General features: G+C 39.4%; 1 protein-coding gene across 3 annotated transcripts in view; it reads left to right on the plus strand.

Moving 5' to 3' along the window:
- Positions 1-9,213: 9,213 nt before the first annotated feature.
- The window catches only part of Plekhg7 (pleckstrin homology and RhoGEF domain containing G7), a 66,983-nt gene continuing 54,855 nt past the window's right edge, over positions 9,214-21,341 (plus strand). For all 3 annotated transcript variants that reach the window (XM_076854936.1, XM_076854937.1, XM_076854938.1), the window contains exons 1-3: positions 9,214-9,344; positions 12,270-12,991; positions 13,750-13,772. In XM_076854936.1, coding sequence (XP_076711051.1) covers positions 9,314-9,344; positions 12,270-12,991; positions 13,750-13,772 — 776 coding nt within the window. In that variant the 5' untranslated portion in view covers positions 9,214-9,313. The remainder of the gene's footprint in view (positions 9,345-12,269; positions 12,992-13,749; positions 13,773-21,341) is intronic.

Genomic DNA, 21,341 nt, shown 5'->3' on the forward strand with positions numbered 1-21,341 from the left:
TTTTTTCAGAAGAAATAGAGAGAATAATGTCTCTCCTGCTCTGTGTGTGGGGATGAGGCAGGCAGGCTGAGATTCCCAAGGTGGATAGCTGGCTAGGGTGGAGAACTGAGAGAACACCAATGGTTTCTACAGTCTCTCAGTGGTCAAGAGTTTCATACACCATATGGGGTCATGTGGGATTATACCTGCTTCTCCTCAAAAGGCAGGCCCCAGGATTTCAGGGGACTCCCAGACAAGGTCAGTACAGACTCTGTCACCAGGAAGAGACCTAAAGACAAAGAGCCTTTCACTTCCCACCTACAATGACACTACTATGTGACCTGCTCTTTCCTGTATGTAACCAGGGTGATCATGTTCTCTCTGATTGACAAGGCCTGGTTCTGTGTTGGGAAAAGAAGTAAAATCAGCCCTATCAGAACCAAAGAAAAATAATCCAACCACCAGAAGAAGGAATGGAGGAAAATCACTCTAGTGTAGCAGTGTCCTGCCATAAACGGGGTGACAGCATAATTGATAGAAGCATGATTGCATAATTCTAACTCCATATTTAGAAAACTAGACAGCTCTTGAATATGTATACATTCAATGACACTAAAGGATACCTATGATGCATTAAATGAAAACAGAATTTTCACAATGGAATGTAATCTATTTTCTCATTTTTATAAGTAATACTCTCTTGGGCTGGGAATGTAGCTCAGTGGCTGTTTAGCATTTATAAAGCCCTGGATTCAATCCCTAACACAACAACAACAACATCATCATCATCATCATCATCATCATCATCATAATACACTTTAGAGCCTGCTCTCCATACCTGTCACTACAAGCTTTTTTGATATATAATTGATCCCTTCTAACCTACCTACACTCCAATGTAGTCATTTTCCTATTTCAGCCTAATAGCAGGAGCATCTTTTTGTTTTGTTTTGGTTTTTTGGATCCCGGGGATTGAACTCAGGAGCACTCGACCACTGAGCCACATCCCCAGCTCTGTCTTCTATTTTATTTAGAGACAAGGTCTCACTCAGTTGCTTAGTGCCTTGCTTTTGCTGAGGCTGGCTCTGAACTCATGATCCTCCTGTCTCAGCCTCCCGAGCCACTGGGATTATAGGTGTGTGCCCCCACGACCAGCACAGGAGCACTTTGTCAGGTACAGTATTAAAGTCACCTAAAAAATTTCCCCTTATCAATGAAAAGAATAAAATAAGAATATATTTTAAAAGAATACAGATTATTGATTTTTCAGACAGTGAAAAATGAACAAATTTGATTGACCCCTAGATATAAGATCTTTAATTGCACACAAACAGTTGAACAATATCTGCTGGAAAAAAAAATAAGACCAATAAATTGCAAAGGATTATTTCCCCCTCATTGGGCTCTTAAAACTCATTTCCAATGTTGTTACCGAACTTCTTGAACTTTTTCTCAGCTAGAATCCTGACAAGGGAGGCAAACCCAGTCACCTGATGTTATATAATCAGCTTTGTACACTGATCATTTCCTAACAAATGTTCGGCAACCTGCAAGCAATAAAAAGCACAAACCAACCTCTGATGATTATAATTCTTTAAACAATAATGTGAGGAAAAATTCCTGCCTGCAAAGAAGCAATGGGTCAAACCAGGCAATGGGCTCCTTGGTCATAAAAGTTTAAAGAGGACTATCTTTATACAATGACTGTAGATCACATTGGAAATGATGTGCACTGCGTTTGGAAGGAAATTTTACATCCATATACAATGTGACAGTACTAGGACCCCCCTGACAGAGTCCCTCTGGCTGGAAAAACTTCACAGCTGTCATTTGAGAGAACAGAATCAACCTTCCTTCCATTTAGAAATGGTTTGTGCTTCATAAAAAAGTCCATATTTTCTTTCTTTCCTACCCACTTCCTTTGCTGTCTTCAGGAACATTTTTTAAAGGGCAGAAGGCTGTGCCTCCCGTTTCTGGGGCTCCTGCTGTTTCTGCTTATGCACCACCTGAAGTCTTAATTCTCTGTTTGTAACAGCACGATTGGCTGCTGTAGAGATAATTTTGACAGAACTGTGCTAAAATTATGACTTAGGGACAGAGACCATAGGGAAGTGGATGAAGTCTCACAATGGATCCTGAATCACCAAAAAAAGAACAAGAAGCATGATCATTTTCAGGCCTCCTTATCTGTTCTCTCTTTACCATCCGGAAAAATAAAATTCACAGGTCTATTTCCCCCTCATTGGGCTCTTAAAACTCATTTCCAATGTTGTCACTGTGGTCTTCTTTTCGGCTAGAATCCTGACAAGGGAGGCAAACCCAGTCACTTTACAAACTGTCAGAAACAGAGGCTGGTCGAGCTGAGCCAGGGTCCTGTGATGTGTAAGTCAGCAGCGGCTCAGGACTTGAGCAGGACTCCGAACAAATTTCAAAAAGAAATCTCATCCCCACACTTTCGGGGGTCGAGAATCTGCTGCTGGTTCAGTAAAGAGCCAAACAGCCTCATTCACAAAGGACTGAGCATTACTGTGAGCCCCTTGTCAAAATAAGATTCAAAGCAGTCCACGCTAAAATTAAACAGAAGAAATCAACCCCACAATGTCTCTGCTGGACGTTGGCAAACACAGCAAATCTGGATCAGAGCCAGGAGCAGCCTTAGCAATCATGAAACCCTGGCTGTGGCCGCTTTGTGGGTTTCTGTGAGGTACAGTTGCTTGATTTATTTCCACTTTTCCACACCGCCTTCTATCCTTCAGAAGCCGGGATTTAAACACTTAAACCTATTTGTCAGGTCAATGTGAAGCCAAAGACAGGGTCAAAGACAGATATGGTGCTAGGGGCTGAGGACATATCTTAGCCTAGCTACAAACCAATTAGAAAAACTCATTTACTATTGAAATGACTGTAGCAGACACACAGTCTAATGTGACCTCAAGCCACATTCTTGTGTAACCCTCCCATCAAGTATGGGTGAGGCCTGTGATTTGCTTTTAACCAACAGAACACAACAAAAGTGCTGAGCTATCACTCCTGTGATTGGATTGTAATATATTCAGAAGACTCCATCCCACCAGATTGGCAGGAAAGACTATACTGCTGGCTTGCAAGAAGCAAGCTGTGATGTGAACTGGACCAAATGGCAGGAGAAATGTTGCTTTCAGGAAAAGGGCAGCCATTCGTATCTTTCTTTCATCCAGGACCACTTAAACTGTTATCTGAAAAATTAACCCCTCTAGGACCATACGGCCTCTATGAGAGCTTCAGTCCTACAACCATAAGGAGTTGAATTCTTCCAACAACCACATGAGATGGAAGAGGATCCGAGCTCCAGAAAGGAGTGCAGGCCAACCAACGGTCCGACTGGAGACACTTGGCAAAGAACTTGAATAAGTTGTACCAGGCTCTTGACTGCCAGAAACTCTGAGAGAACAAGCGTGCACTCTTTTGAGCCGCTGCATGGATGGTAATTTGTGAAGCAGCAATAGAAAACAAATACAGTGACCAAGAAAGTACGCACAGTGGAAAGCATCAGCATGACCACTGGACATCAAGAATTGGTGCCAGTGATCACCCCCAAACCTAGAGGGGTTAATTTTTCAGATACCAGCTTAAGTGGTCCTGGATGAAAGAAAGATACTAACGGCTGCCCTCTTCCTGAGAGCAGCATTTCTGGATGGTAAGAAGAAAGATCAACAGATCCCTACAGATACCTCTGTATCAATAAGGGTTCAACTAAAGGCAAGAGAAAAAAAAAAAAAAGCATGACACAAAGTGATTTGGGGGAAAGGTATTGAGTTCAGGAAACGTAAATGTAGAGAAATGGCTTTCTGGAGTCTGACGACTAATTCAGCTACACAGTGATGTTACTAACATCCAGTTTTGTTGGGTTTTGTCTCTCTGTCCCTTTCTCCCCATCATGATAGCAGATATACCCTCAGCCCGGCTCCTTCACCCTCTGATACCAAGGTGACTGCCAAGCACTCCCATGGCTGCATACCTCCCCTTGCACATCGTTCAGGAAAGAGCATCCTTATCCCACTATTTTCCAAAGAATTCCGAGTCACACTGATTGGGTTGGCTTAGCTCACCCTATCCTTGAACCCCTTGGGGACAGAATACATATTTGGCTTAGCCAAGGTTGTGTTCCACCCCTCAAGCTGGGAATGGAATATTCATGAGGGAAACACTAGGATAGTCACAGCTCTTTGGAAGGGAAGGTGTTCATGGGTATAGAGAAGCTATATACAAATTCTACTAAAATTCCAATTGCAAGAGATAAGGTTGAAGGGCAGAGGAAGGAAGGAAGAAAGTACTTATCAGAATACCTGTCCTTCAGGCCTCCTCACTTCAACCTGTAGTTAGCAGCAACAGCAATGTATGGGAAGGCCTTGGACTTTATTCCTTATAAAAAGTGCTCCCAACCAAAGCAGAGATTTGAACATGCTGGAATGCTCATGTGCTGGTTGCGACTGCAGCTGTGGCCCTAGATCCCTGTCCCTTAGACTTCAAAATCACTCAAACAAGCAACCTGATGATTTTATTTTATTATTTTCATGTATCCCCTCAAAACAGATTCTATTTGATATAAACCCACACACTATTTTGTCAGAACCCAGTCCAACCCTTTCTTAACCATAACACCAGGCAAGCAAAGATATCCCTCAACAAGGAACAGCAAATAGGATAACTACAGGGCATAAGAAAATAGCTTACAGGTCATAAGAATAAACTAAAAAATTCCAAGATGGCTCAGTAAAGCTACTTTTCTTGGATAAAGAGTTATTTCAAGAAACAAGTAAAGTTGGAAATTTTCTGATTCATGATTCTTTGACTTAAATTTTTTAAAACCACATGTACATAGTTCAGTTAATCACATGCCTCAGTTCATGACACACTAAATAATTCATATTTTCAACATGACTCAAGAACCTACAGTCTACCACCATAAAAAAAGGAAACATTTTGCAATAAAAAAGAATTGCACTGAAATATCCTATTTTTCTTAGAGGTAAAACTGATGTTAAAGCCATTATGCAAACAGTTAAAAGCAATTTGGACTCTGGAAAACTAAACAAGCAAAATAGAAAATTGATGTCAGGAAATTTTCCCTGACTACAGAAAAGGTGAAAGCAATGAAAATAATGTACAGAGAAAATGAAATGTCTGAGTCAGAAGAGAATAGACCTGCCTTAAAGAAAGAAAACCAAGGAAAGAGATACAGAAACTATTCCTTATTTGGAAAAACTACTTTAAATAATCAAGATTGTGCACCAGATCCTCCATAAAACAGAATTTACCCTGTCATGTAATAAACAACTCTACCTTCAAATTGAAAAAAAATTTAAATATACATAAGAGAAATTAAGTTAACACTTCAAGAAAATATACACAATATCACAAAGAAATAAAAAGAAAAAATGAAGAATACTTAACAAAAAGCAAATATTCTGTTGGCCTATTTCAACTACTAAAGATTTAAAAATCATGGGAAATGTCTACAGATGCCTAAGGGAAAAATATCATGGTGCAAGAATTCCATGCCTCACATTCATACACGATAGCAAAATAGACATTTTTAAATATGAGACAACTCAGAATATGTTCTGCCTAGAAACATTTCCTGAATAAATAACTCAAAATGTTGAAATATATTAAAATGCATTCATACTAATTGTTTTAAACATGATACCACTGGAGTTTTATAACCCTAAAGTCTAAGACAAACTCAAATAAAAAATAGTAGCTCTTTTCAACAACTAGAAAAAAAAATAATTTTTTTAATAATTTACTAATTCAAAGCCAGAAATTCAGTTTTAGTTAGCTTTTTTAGTGCTGTGACTAAAAGATCTGACCAGAACAATGTTCGGGAAGAAAAGTTTATTTGGGGGCTCAGAGTTTTAGAGGTCTCAGTCCATACGCTGCCAGCTCCATCACAGCAGAAGAATATGACAGAGGGCAGCAGCTCACATGATGATCAGAAAGAAGAGAGAGATTCCACTCTCCAGATACAAACACACCCCATAGCCACACCCCCAATGAACCACTTCCTGCAACCACACCCCACCTGCCTCCAGTTAACACTCAAATTAATCCCATCAGGGATTAACTCACTGATTAGATTAAAGATATAACTCAATCATTTCTCCTACAAACCTTTTTGTGTTGTCTCATAAGTGAGCTTTTGGGGGACACCTCACATCCAAACCATAACAATCATGTAAACAAGTAAGCAAACCAGGACATCATCTTTCAATAGATGCACTTCAACAAATGCACTTTTTATTGAAATAAACCATACATAAACCTCAAGACACATGCACCCTGAGTGTGCTAGTGATTGAATTTCCACAAAGAGAACACACTCATTGCCACCACTCAGATAAGAAACGGTGAAACATATAACTACCCAGAAGCCGTACTCCTCGCTCTCAGTCACCGCCTCTCCCCAAAGACAAAACAATGACCCCAACTTCTAACCCCATAGATCAGCCTCGTCTGTACTGGACGTTCCTTTAAATGGCATGGGACAGCCTGGCTTCTCTGATTGAGCATTCTGTTTCGGAGTAATCATTTCTTCATTTTCATTATTGAAAAAGACTCATCATAGAATCATGCATTTATCTATTGATGATGGATAGCCTACTAGAACAGACCTTGTGTCTGTCTCCAGTTTGGAGACAAACCACCTATGATGGTCCTAAGTGATAAAAACATCAGTAAATTTCAATTAAAATCAGGGGTTTTTTAAAAATTTTTTTCAAGTTTAGTTTGATGAACCTTTATTTTGTTCATTTATTTATGTGGTGCTGAGAATCGAACCCAGTGCCTCACACATGCTAGTATTATTAAAAGAAATAAACTCTACAAGCACAATGATAAGTACTGGCAGCTGCTTATTCTGTACCCAGAGTATTAGAAACTGGTGAAGGGGTCATACCTGTCCTATCTGAAACAGGGAGCCCATCCTCACGTCTAGTCCTTTCATATATATGGGAATATGGACATATGAACACACTGCTTCAGGATTGTTCATTTTTCTAAAGTAAATTTTACAACTCAACTTTTTAGATAAATTCTCCTAATTTCTAATGCCGGACTTTTTTTTTTTTTTTTAAGCCAGAGAACCTATCACAGCTCCATATTTCATAACCTCAGATCTGGATAGTCATGATACCAAAACAGCTTATAGCCTTTTGACTTCACATGGGGCACATTCCAAGTGGCTTTCTCCCCAGCCAAGACAACCCCTTCCAGAGACCCAAAGTAAAGGCAAAAACACGGAGGAGAATTGCTCCCTCTGCCGATTGGAGAGCCCTCCCTGCATCACACTGAGAGATAAAGGGCCACCTTTTCAAGACCCCAGGTGTCCCCTCCCCTCCCTGATCCCTGCTCTTTGACAAACCAGGTGGAAAGTCAACTTTTTTTTTTCCTTGATCATCCTTTGTGACCTTTCTGTAGACTCTTAATTTTCTTGTTCTAGTTACAACTAAAAATTGGAAATTTCTGTATTGGGATCAACTATTCCATTATCATGATGCCCCAGGAGTGGCAGTTTTAAAACCAGGTTGTGTGTGTGAGGGGACTAGTAGATGAAGGACGACCTGCCTTCCACAAGCCAAAAGGTCTAGATAGCCTTGGCAGGAGCTCTGACTATGTCCTGTCGGCTGCACAGTGGCAAAAATAGATATGACTTGATATTCCAGGTGGGTTAGGTGGTGGCGCTAGTGAGGGGAGGAGGATTGCCAGGGGAGGAGGCCAAGCCATTTTTAAAGCACTAAGTAAATGCTGTTTTAAAAAGACCAATATGAGAGAATTAAAGACTAACACAAAAGTTATCATGAGGCCAAGATCTATGAGTTAGACCTTTTTATTCCTAAGACAGTGGTTCTCAAATTTTAACATGGTTCTCAAATCACCTAGAGGACTGGTTAAAACACAGAATTCTGGCCGCACTGTGAAGTTTTTGATAGCAAGGGGGTGGAATTTTCCTTTCTTTCTTTTGAAGATGGTCAATCCAGGATTTGTTTATCATCTTTTGTCTAAGCACTAGAATCATATACAACAATTGGATCCATTGACAAACAACCCTTGCCTTTCTGAGTCTGGTTTATTTTGCTTAACAGAATGCTCTCAAGTTCCATCCATTTTTTGTAAATTACATAATATTTGTTCTTCTTGGCCGCTGAATAAAACTCCATTGTATATATACCATGTTTTCTTTATCCATTCATCTGTTGATGGAAACCTAGGCTGGTTCCTTAATTTGACTCTTGTGGATTGCACTGCTGTGACATGGGTATGTATATAAATCTACAGTATGCTAACTTTAATTCTCTAGGATGAGCACCAAGGAGTGGTCAGATGATGGGTCTATTGCGATTTTTCCTTTCTAGCATGTTACCCTGCTGGTCCAGGACTTCTACTTTGAACCACTGTACTAGAGAAACCTTCACAATAAATATCTATGATGGTTCTAAGTGAAAAAAAAAAAAAAATCCGTAAACTGGCAATTAAAATTAGGCTTTTTTTATTTATTTTTTATTTTTTTTAGTTTATTTGATGAACCTTTATTTTGTTCATTTATTTATATGTGGTGCTGAGAATCGAACCCAGTACCTCACATATACTAGGCAAGTACTTTACCACTGAGCTATAACCCCAGCCCAATTTTGCTTTTTCTAAAAACTTTATAGAAAACTTTTGATGCTATCTGGCTTTTAAAAAGTCTACCTAGGCACTAAATAAATGTTCTTTGGGGCTACTGATCTAATGAGAATATTGGTAGATACAAATACTTTTCGATGTGCATTTTAATTATTTGAAAATTAATGTTCATAAATTTTCTCTATTGTTCAATGCTGATCAAAGCATCCCATTAGTAAAGGAGATTGGCAGAAAATATTCTAAGATGTGAAGAAAATAAGGTCCTAAGGAATGATTCTCACTTTTTTAGAGGAAATAGAATACAAAGCTAGCCACCTTCTCTCTGAACTGTCGGGAATGATTATTGGACACCTTAAGGGGAAATAAGAGGCCAATTTGCATCCTTTCTGTATTGGAGCAGCCGTTGTTCAGTAAAAACAAATCACCTGACTCTGTCTTAGGCGGTCTTAGGTTCTGAACTCGCTTGCCTTTCAGCTTTTTCATAAACAAATAACTAGAAAGGTCTCTAAGGAGGGGAGAGGCCAGTTCCTCATTTCAGCTCTATCAAGGTCACTTGCACTCAGAAGGGAGGGTGCTTTGTTACAGGCGTGCGGAACCTCTTGCTCGGAGTCCTGGTCTGGCAGCTCTCTGGGATTCTGCAAACTCTGGATGGTCAGGATCCACACCGACAATGTCACATTCAGAGGCAGACCTTCCCACAGGTAATAAAGACATTCAGCTGTTTTCTGGGTTTCCCTCTTGCATTTTCTGTTTGTACAAAACCAGTTGCCACCAGCTTTGCCGGGTCCTGTCTAGCTGGTCTTTCCAGATCTAATTAGAGTCTGTGAATCATTAATCCCTGCGGTTTAATTTCTAGTACAGTGAGAGCCTTCTCCAACGCTGTAAATGGCTGTTTGCTAGATTCCTAAGCTTGGGAAGTCAAAGGCTGGTGACCTCTTTAAAATGATCACAGTCTGGCCTTTTAGATAACACAAAGCAGTGTTGGCATGAACTAGTTCACGGTTAACTTTCCACCCTTATCAGATCCACAAGGGGTAGTCTTTTGGGGAGGGCCTCCCAGGAGCCTTAGCCACTATCTCATTTAATTCCTGAAACCAGCCCCTGAAGGAGATTCTATGAAGGCCTTCTCCTAAATGCTGCCCACAGGCAGACAGAGAAGTGGCTCATCGTGGGTCACATGGCTTAGTTGGTAGTGAAGCTGGAAGAGAAGCCAGATCCCACCTACTCCTGAGCTTGAACCCTTCCTATCTCTCTACCAGCCACTTCCCAAAGTCCTGCTGCTTTTCTCCAGTGCTAGGTGAGTTGTGTTGCCAGTCACCATGCCGTGGCCCAAGTGCCATTAGTAATGCTTTGGTTCCAGTATTTAGGACACTGGCCAATAAACAATACTTAATGACTCTTAAATCCTACTGGACATAGATAACCTCCTACCAGTGATCACACACCTATGTCTCCACGGCTGAAAAGGCTACCTAAGCTGTATCCTAGCCCTTCCAAGGAGGAGAAAGCAAGCCCCAAGGACAGAAGGGAAACCTAAGGAAACCGATACAATCAGTATGGCAGGGCCCCTGTAAACGTACTGAATTTCTTTAACATTATTGCCGCCTTGAACTTGGATAATCCTCTAAAGAAAAATAGAGAATCCTTGGGTGTGTGTATGTGTGAAAGTACCTATAACTCCAGACCTCAGCTCAGACATTTTTTTGGCATGAAAATAAGGAACTGGGTCCTCCATGAAACAGCCAGGGCCTCAGGACCTGAACAAACCTAACACACCTAACAGCTGAGCTCACCGATGGTCAGAGCAGGCCTTCTCCTTCTCCAACAAAGCTGGTATTAATCTCTACAGCAGCAACCAGAAATCACGAACCTTCAAATCCAGTGCAGCCTAGCCTTCACTGCATATAGGTTCTAGCTGGCATTACCCTCCTTGCTCCACCCCCAATAAAGGGTACCCCATGCATTCCAGTGTGACACGTGAGGTTTTATAACATTTGAATCCTCAGCTCAAAACAGTAAAGCAAACCCAGCATCGAGGACTTCAAATTTCTTTTGTAAAAAAAGAACTGAATGAATTCATTTTCATTGCTGTCTAAGTAGCTCCTTAAACAACTCTCCAGTCTAAAATCCAGTACCTATTATTATCTTATCTAACCCGAAACCCAGTGAGAGTCAGGGAGTCAATGTAAGAGTCGTGAAGTCCTCAACATCAGTATTACAACATCGTCACGACCACATGGTAACACCGGGTTCCTCCTCTTTACTGGTAAGGATGAATTTAAAAGCCTGTTAATTCTTTCTACACCACAGAACTTCAACAAACACAGTAACAATCACCATATTTCAGCACAGTACTTGAGTGATAGTGCAATGAGGTCAGGTCACAAGAAAAAGTTTATTGGCTTCCAGCCCTCGCTGTTATCAAGTTGAAACCAATTAATACACTATAGAAAAATGCTCTCCTAAAAAGTATTGTCAATGCAATTGAAATTATATAGCACTAAAAAACATAGATGACCGGTATCCTTAAATTTTGGTGACTCAAATATACTCATTCCCAAAGGGTTCCAGGTTGCTGCTTCACTGGAGAATCACAGGCTCGCTCAAACTGTTGTGGAGGTCTCGGAATAAGCAATCCATTGCTGATGTTTCATCCACAAACCATCCACACACAGTCTAAAGCCACCTTGCCCATTGCTCATGGCAAGGGAAGACGGTCATATTATTTATTCTACGGTTTCACCCCTCATCTGTTGACAGTCATGAAATAATTGATGGATGGGTGAGGAATAGTGTTTTCCCACACAGAAATACTTTGTTCATGTGGGAAACTACAAAATAAAAGAACTGCCATAGATCATTTCCATTTTGCCATGAATCAAATTGTCAAACAGAAGAATCAGTCTTTCCTTGAGCCTGAGAAGGGTTTAATAGGGAGGTAACTGTGCCTGTGTACATTCTAGAAGATAAGCTAATCATGAGAAGCAGGATATCTGGTGACACCTGAATTTTTCTTTTCAAATTCAAGTCATTTTAAAAAAATATATATGGGTATTGATAAAATCTGGAATGTCTTTTGTCAAATCTTTACATTTATTATATTTGAAGGAGTGTCTCATTATGTGATTTAAAACTTAAAGGATAGATCTTATTCTCTTTGTTCTAGAATGCACCAAAGTACATAAATATACACATACATACATACAAGCTAGGTGTAAGGAGAATTTAAAGTATATCTGATTCTATTTTTTTTAATTGGTTGCTTAAAACATTACAATGATCTTGACATGTCATATTTCATACATTTGATTCTCTTAAAATGAAATAATTAAAAAGTAGCTAGCTATGTGACTTCCAAGGAACCCCTTAAGTCACGAAAGTTTTTTAAGTTTGTTTGTTTGTTTGGAATGAGAAGGAATGTTAAGCAGACAGTAAACGGATTTCAGTAGACTATTTAGATATGGCAGCTCGAATCCCATTATCCTCATTATCCTCATTATGCTCATTATCCTCAGTAAAGGATGCTAATGTGAACTAGGCTCTACTTATCTCTTCTGAAGAGCTAGAAGTTTTCCTTGAAGTTTCAGAAACCTTTGTCCTCACCCCAGTCTCCTCATTTACTGCAGATTCCACCGTCTGCTCCTCCCCACGGGAGATGCAGCCACCAGCCTGTGACTGTCCTCTGGGAAAGGACCAAGAAGTGCCAGGGGAAGGGTGGCTCTTGGATTTGGAAACTCAGCAACCCCACTGTGCTCCAGAGGACAGCAACCCAGACGGTGTCTCCTGGAAGCTTCCATCAGTCGGTCCTCTTAGTTTTGTGGGGAGAACAGAGTCTTCCTGCCCTCAGATGCAGCCCCAGGGCTGTGGGACCTCTCCTCAGGGGCCCTGGAACCCGTCAAAGAAGCTCTGCGAGAACCAGGGGAACCTTCTCCAGTTTGAGCGGCAAGCCCCCGGCCGCATTTCCACCTCTCCCACCTTGAGGAGATTAAGGGGCAGCAGCCAGGGGCCTTCCGTCTCGCCACCTCACCAAGAGGTCTTGGATGTGTCCACCCAGAGAAGCTGGAGAGATCCTACAGGCTCCCCAGGTCACCTTCCCAAGAGTCCACCTGGAAGCCCAAGAGATTCTTCACCTTCCCTATCACCCCTGAGACCCCGCTCAGGACTGCTTTCAGATCCTGAAAGTACCCTCAGCACAGCTGACTCCTTCAAGTCCCAAACCAGGACCCCCGATGAACATGTCCTTCTTGCATTTCGGCCCATCAATGAGGGGTCTCCTCACTGGGCCTCTCTTCCAGGGCAAGAAGGCCACTCAGCGCCCAGCCCCACTGCAGCGTCCCCAAGACCTCAGGTAACTCAGCTCTAAGCCTCCTGCCTAGCACTTGGTGGACTGCAAAGCAAAATAGGTCTCAGGGTTGCCCTCTCCCCCAAGGACCAAGGGGCCCCAGGACGGGAGCCAGCACAGGAAGACGTGGCTGAGGGGACAGACACACCCTTGAGAAGCATTGGCTCTCAAGTAAAAGAGGTGTCACATTTGGAGGAAGGAAAATGAATGTCTAGCCTAATTCACCTTCTCCTGTGTCCCTGAAGGCACTCTAAGGTGAGGCTAACTGTGGCCTGTCAGGCATCGATTGGGTAGCGGTGGTGGTCCTTTTGCAAAACACCATTTGAAGACAGAGCAAGGCTGATTTAAAAGAGGAGAAAGAGCTAATTATTCAAATTCCTCATTCCCTGCCCCCTCATCCCCCCACCCTCCAAATCCAGAACATTCTAACTGAGAGAGTTTATAGGTTTTTTTCTTCAAGAAGTCTGCTTTCAGCCAGGCACAGTGGCGCATACCTATAATCCCAGCAGCTCAGGAGGCTGAGGCAGGAGGATCTCAAATTCAAAGCCAGCCTCAGCAAAAGTGAGGCACTAAGCAAGTCAGTGAGTCCTGTCTCTAAATAAAACACAAAATAAGGCTGGGGGTGTGGCTTAGTGGTCAAGTACCCCCAAGTTTAATCCCTGGTTCCACGGCCCCCACACCCTGGAAAAAATTAAAAAGTCTGCTTTGAAATATTGGTTGGGTTCAAGCAAGACTAAAACGAAGACTTTTAAATTTTATTTCAGGGAGAAGAACTGCATCAATCCAGGTGTGTATACGTTGGTTGTCTCCCATGCCATGACACCTGTGCACCATTTTTTTTACAACTTTATTTTTGTTCTGACCTGATGATGATGTAGTAATCAACACCCAAGTCACTCTTCACCCATCATGCAGGAGTGCAAGGTGCAAGAGTCTTGAGTTCAGGAGTCTCCTTTGAGGGCACAGCATTTTGCCATCTCTTTGAGTGCAGGGTATGATAGACACCACAGGCACTCATAGTTTTCGTTTTGAATTGTCAATGTCTTGGCCCTGTGACTTCATTAGCATCCATTTAAGTAATAGTTTTCGTCTGGGTAGAGAAAATGGAAAAGGCAGAAATATTCAATAATTTTTTCAGAGAGAAATTCAAAGGACAAGGATTAAAGGAACAAGATGTCCTGCTTGATTCTAGCCTGACCTTTAAAATGCCTATTATGACAGACTCTGCCCTTATCTAAAATGCAAGTGGATTGTGTCATTTCAGAAACCAGCTCTGAACATTCAGTGCAACCTCCAGGTTGTAGCAGCAGAGTTGCTATCCCTCCCAGGGATGAAAAATTTCTATAGCAGGAATGGAAAGATCTATGCCCATTTTAATCCATCCAGTTTATGGGATTGGAAAGAAAGCCCTTGTTATGTTTGGAAAGCCACAGATGAGTCGTGGGGGAATTACCCACTGTTTTATTACTAAGACCCAATCCTCAAGCCACAGTTTGCTATTCATAAATCTATACAGTCTTTGACCCTGATTTTCCAAAATAGAAAAGTCTAATATGAAGAGTAAAGATAGAGGATATTTACTAAGCCCCAAGAAAATGCAAATCTTTGTGTCTAGGGTATCAGTTAGCTATTGCTACATAACAAACAACCCCAAAACACGTAAATGCTATCATTTCCCATGAATCCATTTGTCCACTGGGCTCACTTTATCTAGGCTGGGCTCAGTTGTATATTTCTATTCCAGATGTCCCTCATCCTTTCCCTAGGGCCATATTCCTCTCACAGAAAAGGGAAAGGTTCATGGGAACAAGCAGAAACACGTAAGGCCGCTAGGACCTGAGCTCTGAACATTGTCTCATTTTATTGGCCAAAGCAAGTCACTTGGCTGGACTTAGAGCCAGGCAATTACATGTCACCATGAGTAGGAGGGCACTGAAGTGCTGTATGGGAAAGAATGTGGACAGATTGGTGAAGATGGGATCATTGGTAGAAATCTTCTATAGGAGTGAACAGAATAATACTCTAAAATCACACCTAATACCGGTGTGTCTGAAAGTGAAGAGGAGAATAGTCTCAGAGAAAGGTAACAGTATCAATTAGAGTCCGGTCAGGTAGGGTCTACTAGATGTTTAGGAATTTTGTTTCTTACCCTAATAGCAGTGTGAAGACATTGAGTGGATTGGTATCATCAGATGGACGTAGGATGGACATGGGTGGACTTAGACGAGAGTGGTCTCAAGCAGAGCAAATACAATATCCGAGCATGAGAAGCTGGTAGGTTAGGCTACAATGAGCCCAGTGGAGTTAAAAAGTATCTCCATGGACAAGAGATGTAGGAGATATAATCAGCTAGACTTTGTAAGGGGTGAAAGGAAGAAAGTTGACATGAATAACCTGTGAGCTGCTTACACAACTGGGTGTTCAATGTTTCCATTACTGAGCTAGCTCAACTTGAGAAGGAATTTTTTTTTCTGATTACTGTTCTCTCTCTTCTTCTATAATATATGCATGAACTCATACTCACTCCAAACCTTTTCCTATCACCAAAGAATGCCTCCTGAAACAAAAGTCTTTACAATACATTCTTACTAAAGTGTGAAGGTCTTCAGGCTTAATATATATGCTCTCACATTTGCAAGTAAAGCCAGTACATTCCTCCCTTTTTGGATTTCCCTGAACCTTTTAAATGCCTGCATCCTGGCATCTAAAACAGTATATTGTGTTTTCTTTGCATTTATCTGCTTCCCAAATCAAACCTTCCTGAGATCAGAAATCACTTCTTAATTAGCTTTAAATCTCTAGTACTCTGTACCCAACTGGAGTCCACTTCCAAAAACACCTACTCAGTAAAGGATTGGTGGTTAAAAGAAAGCAAGCATGCTGGCAGGATGCTTAGCTTACAATGTCTTTTATCCCCAGTGTATTTCATTGTGAAAAATTACATGGCTAGAAACAGAAACATGTTGGAATTTAAGCATCAGGATATGAGGGAAGGACATTTCCTGGGTAGGGAGGGCCTCCTGGCACTCCTTACATTCTATATGCACAAAAAGCTGCCTGCTTGACCTCATTTTCAGGTCAGCCCTGCAGCTGAGAAGGGAATGTACATATTATATTTCTGTGGGAATAAAGGCTATCTATCCTTCACCACTCAAGGAAATGGGAAGAAAGCTAAATATATCCAAATGAGCAACTAGGGCAATATTATCATAAAAACCAATGGACAAGTTATTTGAAAGTCTATTTTGAGGAAGATATCACATCAAAATAACAGTAAAACTTCCCTGAAAGGCAGATCCCTCTGGGGTTACCACTAGAGGGCAGCATAACATGGCGTTAAAAGCAACTGGAGTCAAAGGCCTGAGTTTGAATCCCATCTCCACTTTTTTCTGGCAACAGGATCTTGGGTAATTTCTGCAACTGCTGGAAATAGATGTTTTCATCCATTGAGATACAAAGAGTAATCATCTCACAAGCCTTTGACCCTGATTTAATACTACAGCTCAGTAGTTTCTACTTTTAGACACCGTTCATTCATTTGTTCTGCATTTCCTATATGCAAGGCATTGGTGTATTCTTTCTAAAATATTATGATGCCAGAGTTAAACGATTGATCAAGAAAAATTCATCTGATTTGTCTGAACATTAAGTTTATACAATATTAAACCTTCCACAGACTTTCATTTAAAAAATGTTATGTACCTAGCATGTAACAGTGTCATGCTAGAAAACAGAAATACCATAAATGGAGAAGATTCTCAGTAAGATTTTTCCCCCACATTGTTTTATTGGTGCATAATGATGTGATTTGTTGTTACATGTTCATGCATACACACAATATAACACTATGATTTCACCAATATCCCTTCCCAGCAATTCTGCCTTCTCTCCCTACCTCTCTCTCCCCGATCCCTTTCCCCTACTGATCTCCCTTTGATTTTCATGAGACTGCCCCCCCCACCACCTTTCTTTTCCTTTTTCCTCTCTAACTTCCACATAAGAAAGAAAACATATGACCTTCAACCTTCTGAGTTTGACTTATTTCGCTTAACATGATGGTCTCTAGTTCTATCCATTTTCCTGCAAATGCCATAATATCATTTTTCTTTATGGCTGAATAAAATTCCATTGTGTATATATAGCACATTTTCTTTATCCATATATCCATTGATGGATACCTAGACTGTTCCATAGTTTAACTATTGTGAATTTGCTGCCATATAAACCTAGGTATGCATGTGTCACTGTAGTAAAATGACTTTAATTCAGGATAAATACTGAGGAGTGACATAGCTGTGTCATATAGTAGTTCCATGCCTAGTCTCTTGAGGAAAACTCCATACTGATTTCCATAATGGTCATATTAATTTACAATCCCACCAACAGTGTAAAAGTGTTCTTTTTTCTCCACATCCTCTCCAGCATTTATTATTGTTCCTGACGACTGCCATTCTGACTTGTGTGGGATGAAATCTCTATGTAGTTTTAATTTGCATTTACCTAATTGCTAAGGATGTTGAACATTTTTTCATACATTTGTTGGCCATTTGTCTTTCTTCCTTTGAGAAGTGTCTGTTAAATTCATTTGCCCATTTATTAATTGGGTTATTTTATTTTTTTGATGTTAAGTTTTTTTAATATGTTCTAGATATTAACCTCACCTAGCAAAGATGTTCATGTGTAGGTTCTCTCTTCAGATTCTTAACTATTTCCTTTGCTGTGCAAAAGCATTTTAACTTAATGCTGGCCCATTTATTAACTGTTGGCATTATTTCCTGAGCTTTACGGGTTCTACTGAGGAAATTGTTGCCTGCACCTATATGCTGGTGTGTTGACCCTATGTTTTCTTCTAGGGGTTTAATACTTTCTGGTTAATTCCTAGGTCTTTGATCCATTTTGATTTGAATTTTGTGCAGAGTAGTAAATAAGGGTCTAGCCTCATTCATCTACATGGGGATAGCCAGTTTTCCAAGCACCATTTGTTATAAAGGCTGCTTTTCTCCAATGTGCTTTTGGTACCTTTGTCCAGGATCATATGACTGTATCTGGGTATTCGTCTCTGTATCTTCTATTCTGTATCATTGGCCTATGTGTCTGTTTTTATGCCATTTGTTACTGTAGCTCTGTAGTACAATTTGAATTCAGGGATTGTGATTGCTTTTTTTTTTTTTTGGCTTAGAATTGTTTTGGCTATTCTGGATTTTTTCCTTCTTCCAAATGAACTTTAGGACTGTTTTGTTTTGTTTTTGTTTTTGTTTTCCTATTCCGTGAAGAAGGTCACTAGTATTTTGATGGAGATTGCATTGAATTTGTATATTGCTTTTGGTAGAATGGCCATTTTAACAATATTAATTCTGCCTATCCATGAGCATGGGAGGTCTTTCTATCTTTTAGTGTTTTCTTCAATATCTTTCTTCAGTGTTCTATAGCTTTCCTTGTAGAGGTCTTTCAATTCCTTGGTTAGCTAGTTTTGAATGTGATTTTTTTTTTTCTTGATTTATTTCAAACAGGAAGTTGATATATAGGAAAAATACTGATTTTTGTATGTTGGTTTTGTAACCTGTTACTTTGCTAAATTTGTTTATTAGCTAAAGCAATCTTTTGGTGGAGTTTTTTGGATCTTCTAAATATAGGATCATAACATCAGCAAACAGCAATAATTTTATATCTTTTTTTCTTATTTTTGTTCCTTTTATTGTCTAATTTCTCTAGCTAAAATTATGTTAAATAGGAGTGGTGAGAGCAAATTCCTTGTCTTGTTCCATATGTTAAAGGAAATGTTATCATTTTTTTCCCCATTTACTATGAGGTTGGCTTTGGATTTTTGTATATAGCCTTTATGATGTTGAGGTAGTTTCCTTCTATCCCTAGTTTCTTCAGTGTTTTTATCTTAGTTGAATTTTGTCAAAGGCTTTCTCTGAATCTATTGAGATGACTAAGTGATTTTTGTTCTGAATTTTATTTATGTGATGAATTGCATTTATTGATTTGCATATGTTAAAACATCCTTGCATCTCTGGGTAAATTCAACTTGGTCATGATATACAATCTTCTTAATATATTGTTGAATGCAATTTGCTAATATTTTATTAAGGGGTTTTGCATCTATTTCCATCAATAATATTCATCTATGATTCTTTCCTTGATGTGTCCTTATCTGGTTTTGGTATGAATGTGATAATGGTTTCATAGAATGAATTTGGAAGTGTGCTATCTCTATTTCATGGAATAATTTGAGGACTATTGGGATTTGTTTTTCTTTAAAGATCTGGTAGAATTTAGCTAAGAATTCATCTGATCCTGGGCTTTTTTGTTGTTGTTGTTGTTGTTGTTGAAAAGATTTTTATTACTGCTTCTATTGCATTTCTGGTTATTGGTCTATTTAGATTTCCTATATACTTTTGATTAAATTTTGACAGGTTGTCTGTGTCTAGAAATGTATCCATTTTTTTCTATATTTTCCAATTTATTGACATGTAAGTATCCAATTCACTGTATTTTTGTTATGTCTGTGATGATTTCTTCTTTTGCATCTCTAATTTATTAATCTGGGTCTTCTGGCTTTTTATTTTGGTGAGCTTGGCTAACAGCTTATCAATCTTGTTTCTCCTTTTGAAGAAACAATTCTTTGTTTAATTTATCCTTTGTATTTTTTTCTATTCTCAATTTCATTGATCATTAAGCTCTGATCTTAATTATTTTCTTCCTTATACTGGATTTAAATTGGGTTTTTCCCCCTCAAGGATCTTGGGACACATTATTAGGTTGTTTTTTTGAATATTTCTGATTTTATTATGTAGGCACTCATAGCTATAAACTTTCCTCTTAGAAATACCAACATAGTGCCTCAAAGGTTCTGGTATGTTGTATCACTATTCTCATTTGAGTCTAAGAATATTTTAATTCTCCCTTGACTTCTCCTATCACCCATTTATTTTTCAAAAATATATTTTTCTATCTCCATGTGTTTATATAGTTTAAGTAGAATTTTGTCATGTTAATTTCTAATTTCTTTCCATTATGGTCTGATAAGATGCAAGGGATCATATAATGTTTTGTATTTGCTAAGAATTGCTTTGTGGTCTAAAATATGGTCTATTTTGTAGAAGGTTCCATGGGCTGATGAAAAGAAAGTTTATTCAGCTGTTGTAGGATGAAATATTCTATAGATGTCTGTTAAGATCATTTGATTATAATATTTTTCAAGTCCAAAGAATCTTTACCAAGTTTATGTCTGGATGACCCATCCAATGGTAAGAGGTGGGTTGAAATCACCCAGTATTATTGTGCTGGTTTCTACCTGAAGATTCAATTTGAGTAGTGCCTCTTTTATGTAATTACTTTCACCCACATTTGGGGCATATTTATTATGGTTATATCTTCTTGTTGGATTGTTCCCTTTACCAGTATGAAATGACCTTCTTTATCTCTTTGGAGTAGTTGTGGTTTGAAGTTTGCTTTGTCAGATATGAGAGTAGCTACTCTTGTTTGTTTGGGGGCTCCACTCATATGGTATATTATCTTTCATTCTTTAATTTTCAGCCTGTGGCTGTCTTTGCCTGTAAGGTTCATGTCTTGCAAGTAACATGTAACTGGTCTTGGTTTTTAATCCATTCTTCCAGGCTATATCTTTTAACTGGAGAATCGAAACCATTTAATGTTATTATAGAAAGATGTTTATTAATTTCTTGTCATTTCAGTCTATTTCTATGTTTAATTTTGTCCTGTTTATCAGTTGCTTATCTACTCTTCAAATGAAATTGTTTATTTGTGAACTCTGGGGCTTGTTTTTGATTTCTTCTCTGTGGAGTTTCCGTTACGGAAGTTCTGTAGGACTGGGTTAGTTGTCATAAATTCTTTTTGTTTCTGCTTATCTTGGAAGGTTTTTATTTTCTCATTCAATTTGAAGGATAGCTTTGATGGATATAGAAGTTATTTGATGGATATAGAAGTTATTTTCTTTCAGGTCTTAAATCATATCATTCCAAGGCCTCCTGGCTTTTGGAGTTTGTGCTGAGAAACCCGAAGTAATTCTGATTGGCTTGATACTAAAGGCAGCTGACATTTTTCTCTCAAGTCTTTTAAAAATTCTATCCTTATTCTCTCTGTTAGGTGCTTAAATTTTAATGTGTTATGGAAAGGTTCTCTTTTGATCCTGTTTATTTGGGGTTCTGAATATCTTCTGTATCTAGATGTCTATCTCATTCTCAAGCTTTTGTAACTTTTCTGTTATTAATCCCTGAAGAGTTTACCCATTTCATTAGCCTGCATCTCACAACCCACCTCAATTCCAGTGATTCTCTTCTGGGCTCTTAATGTTGTCTCAGATTTCTTGTATATTCTACAATGTTTACTG

This window comes from Callospermophilus lateralis, chromosome 4 (assembly GCF_048772815.1).
Source record: "Callospermophilus lateralis isolate mCalLat2 chromosome 4, mCalLat2.hap1, whole genome shotgun sequence".
Classification (NCBI taxonomy): Eukaryota; Metazoa; Chordata; class Mammalia; order Rodentia; family Sciuridae; genus Callospermophilus; species Callospermophilus lateralis.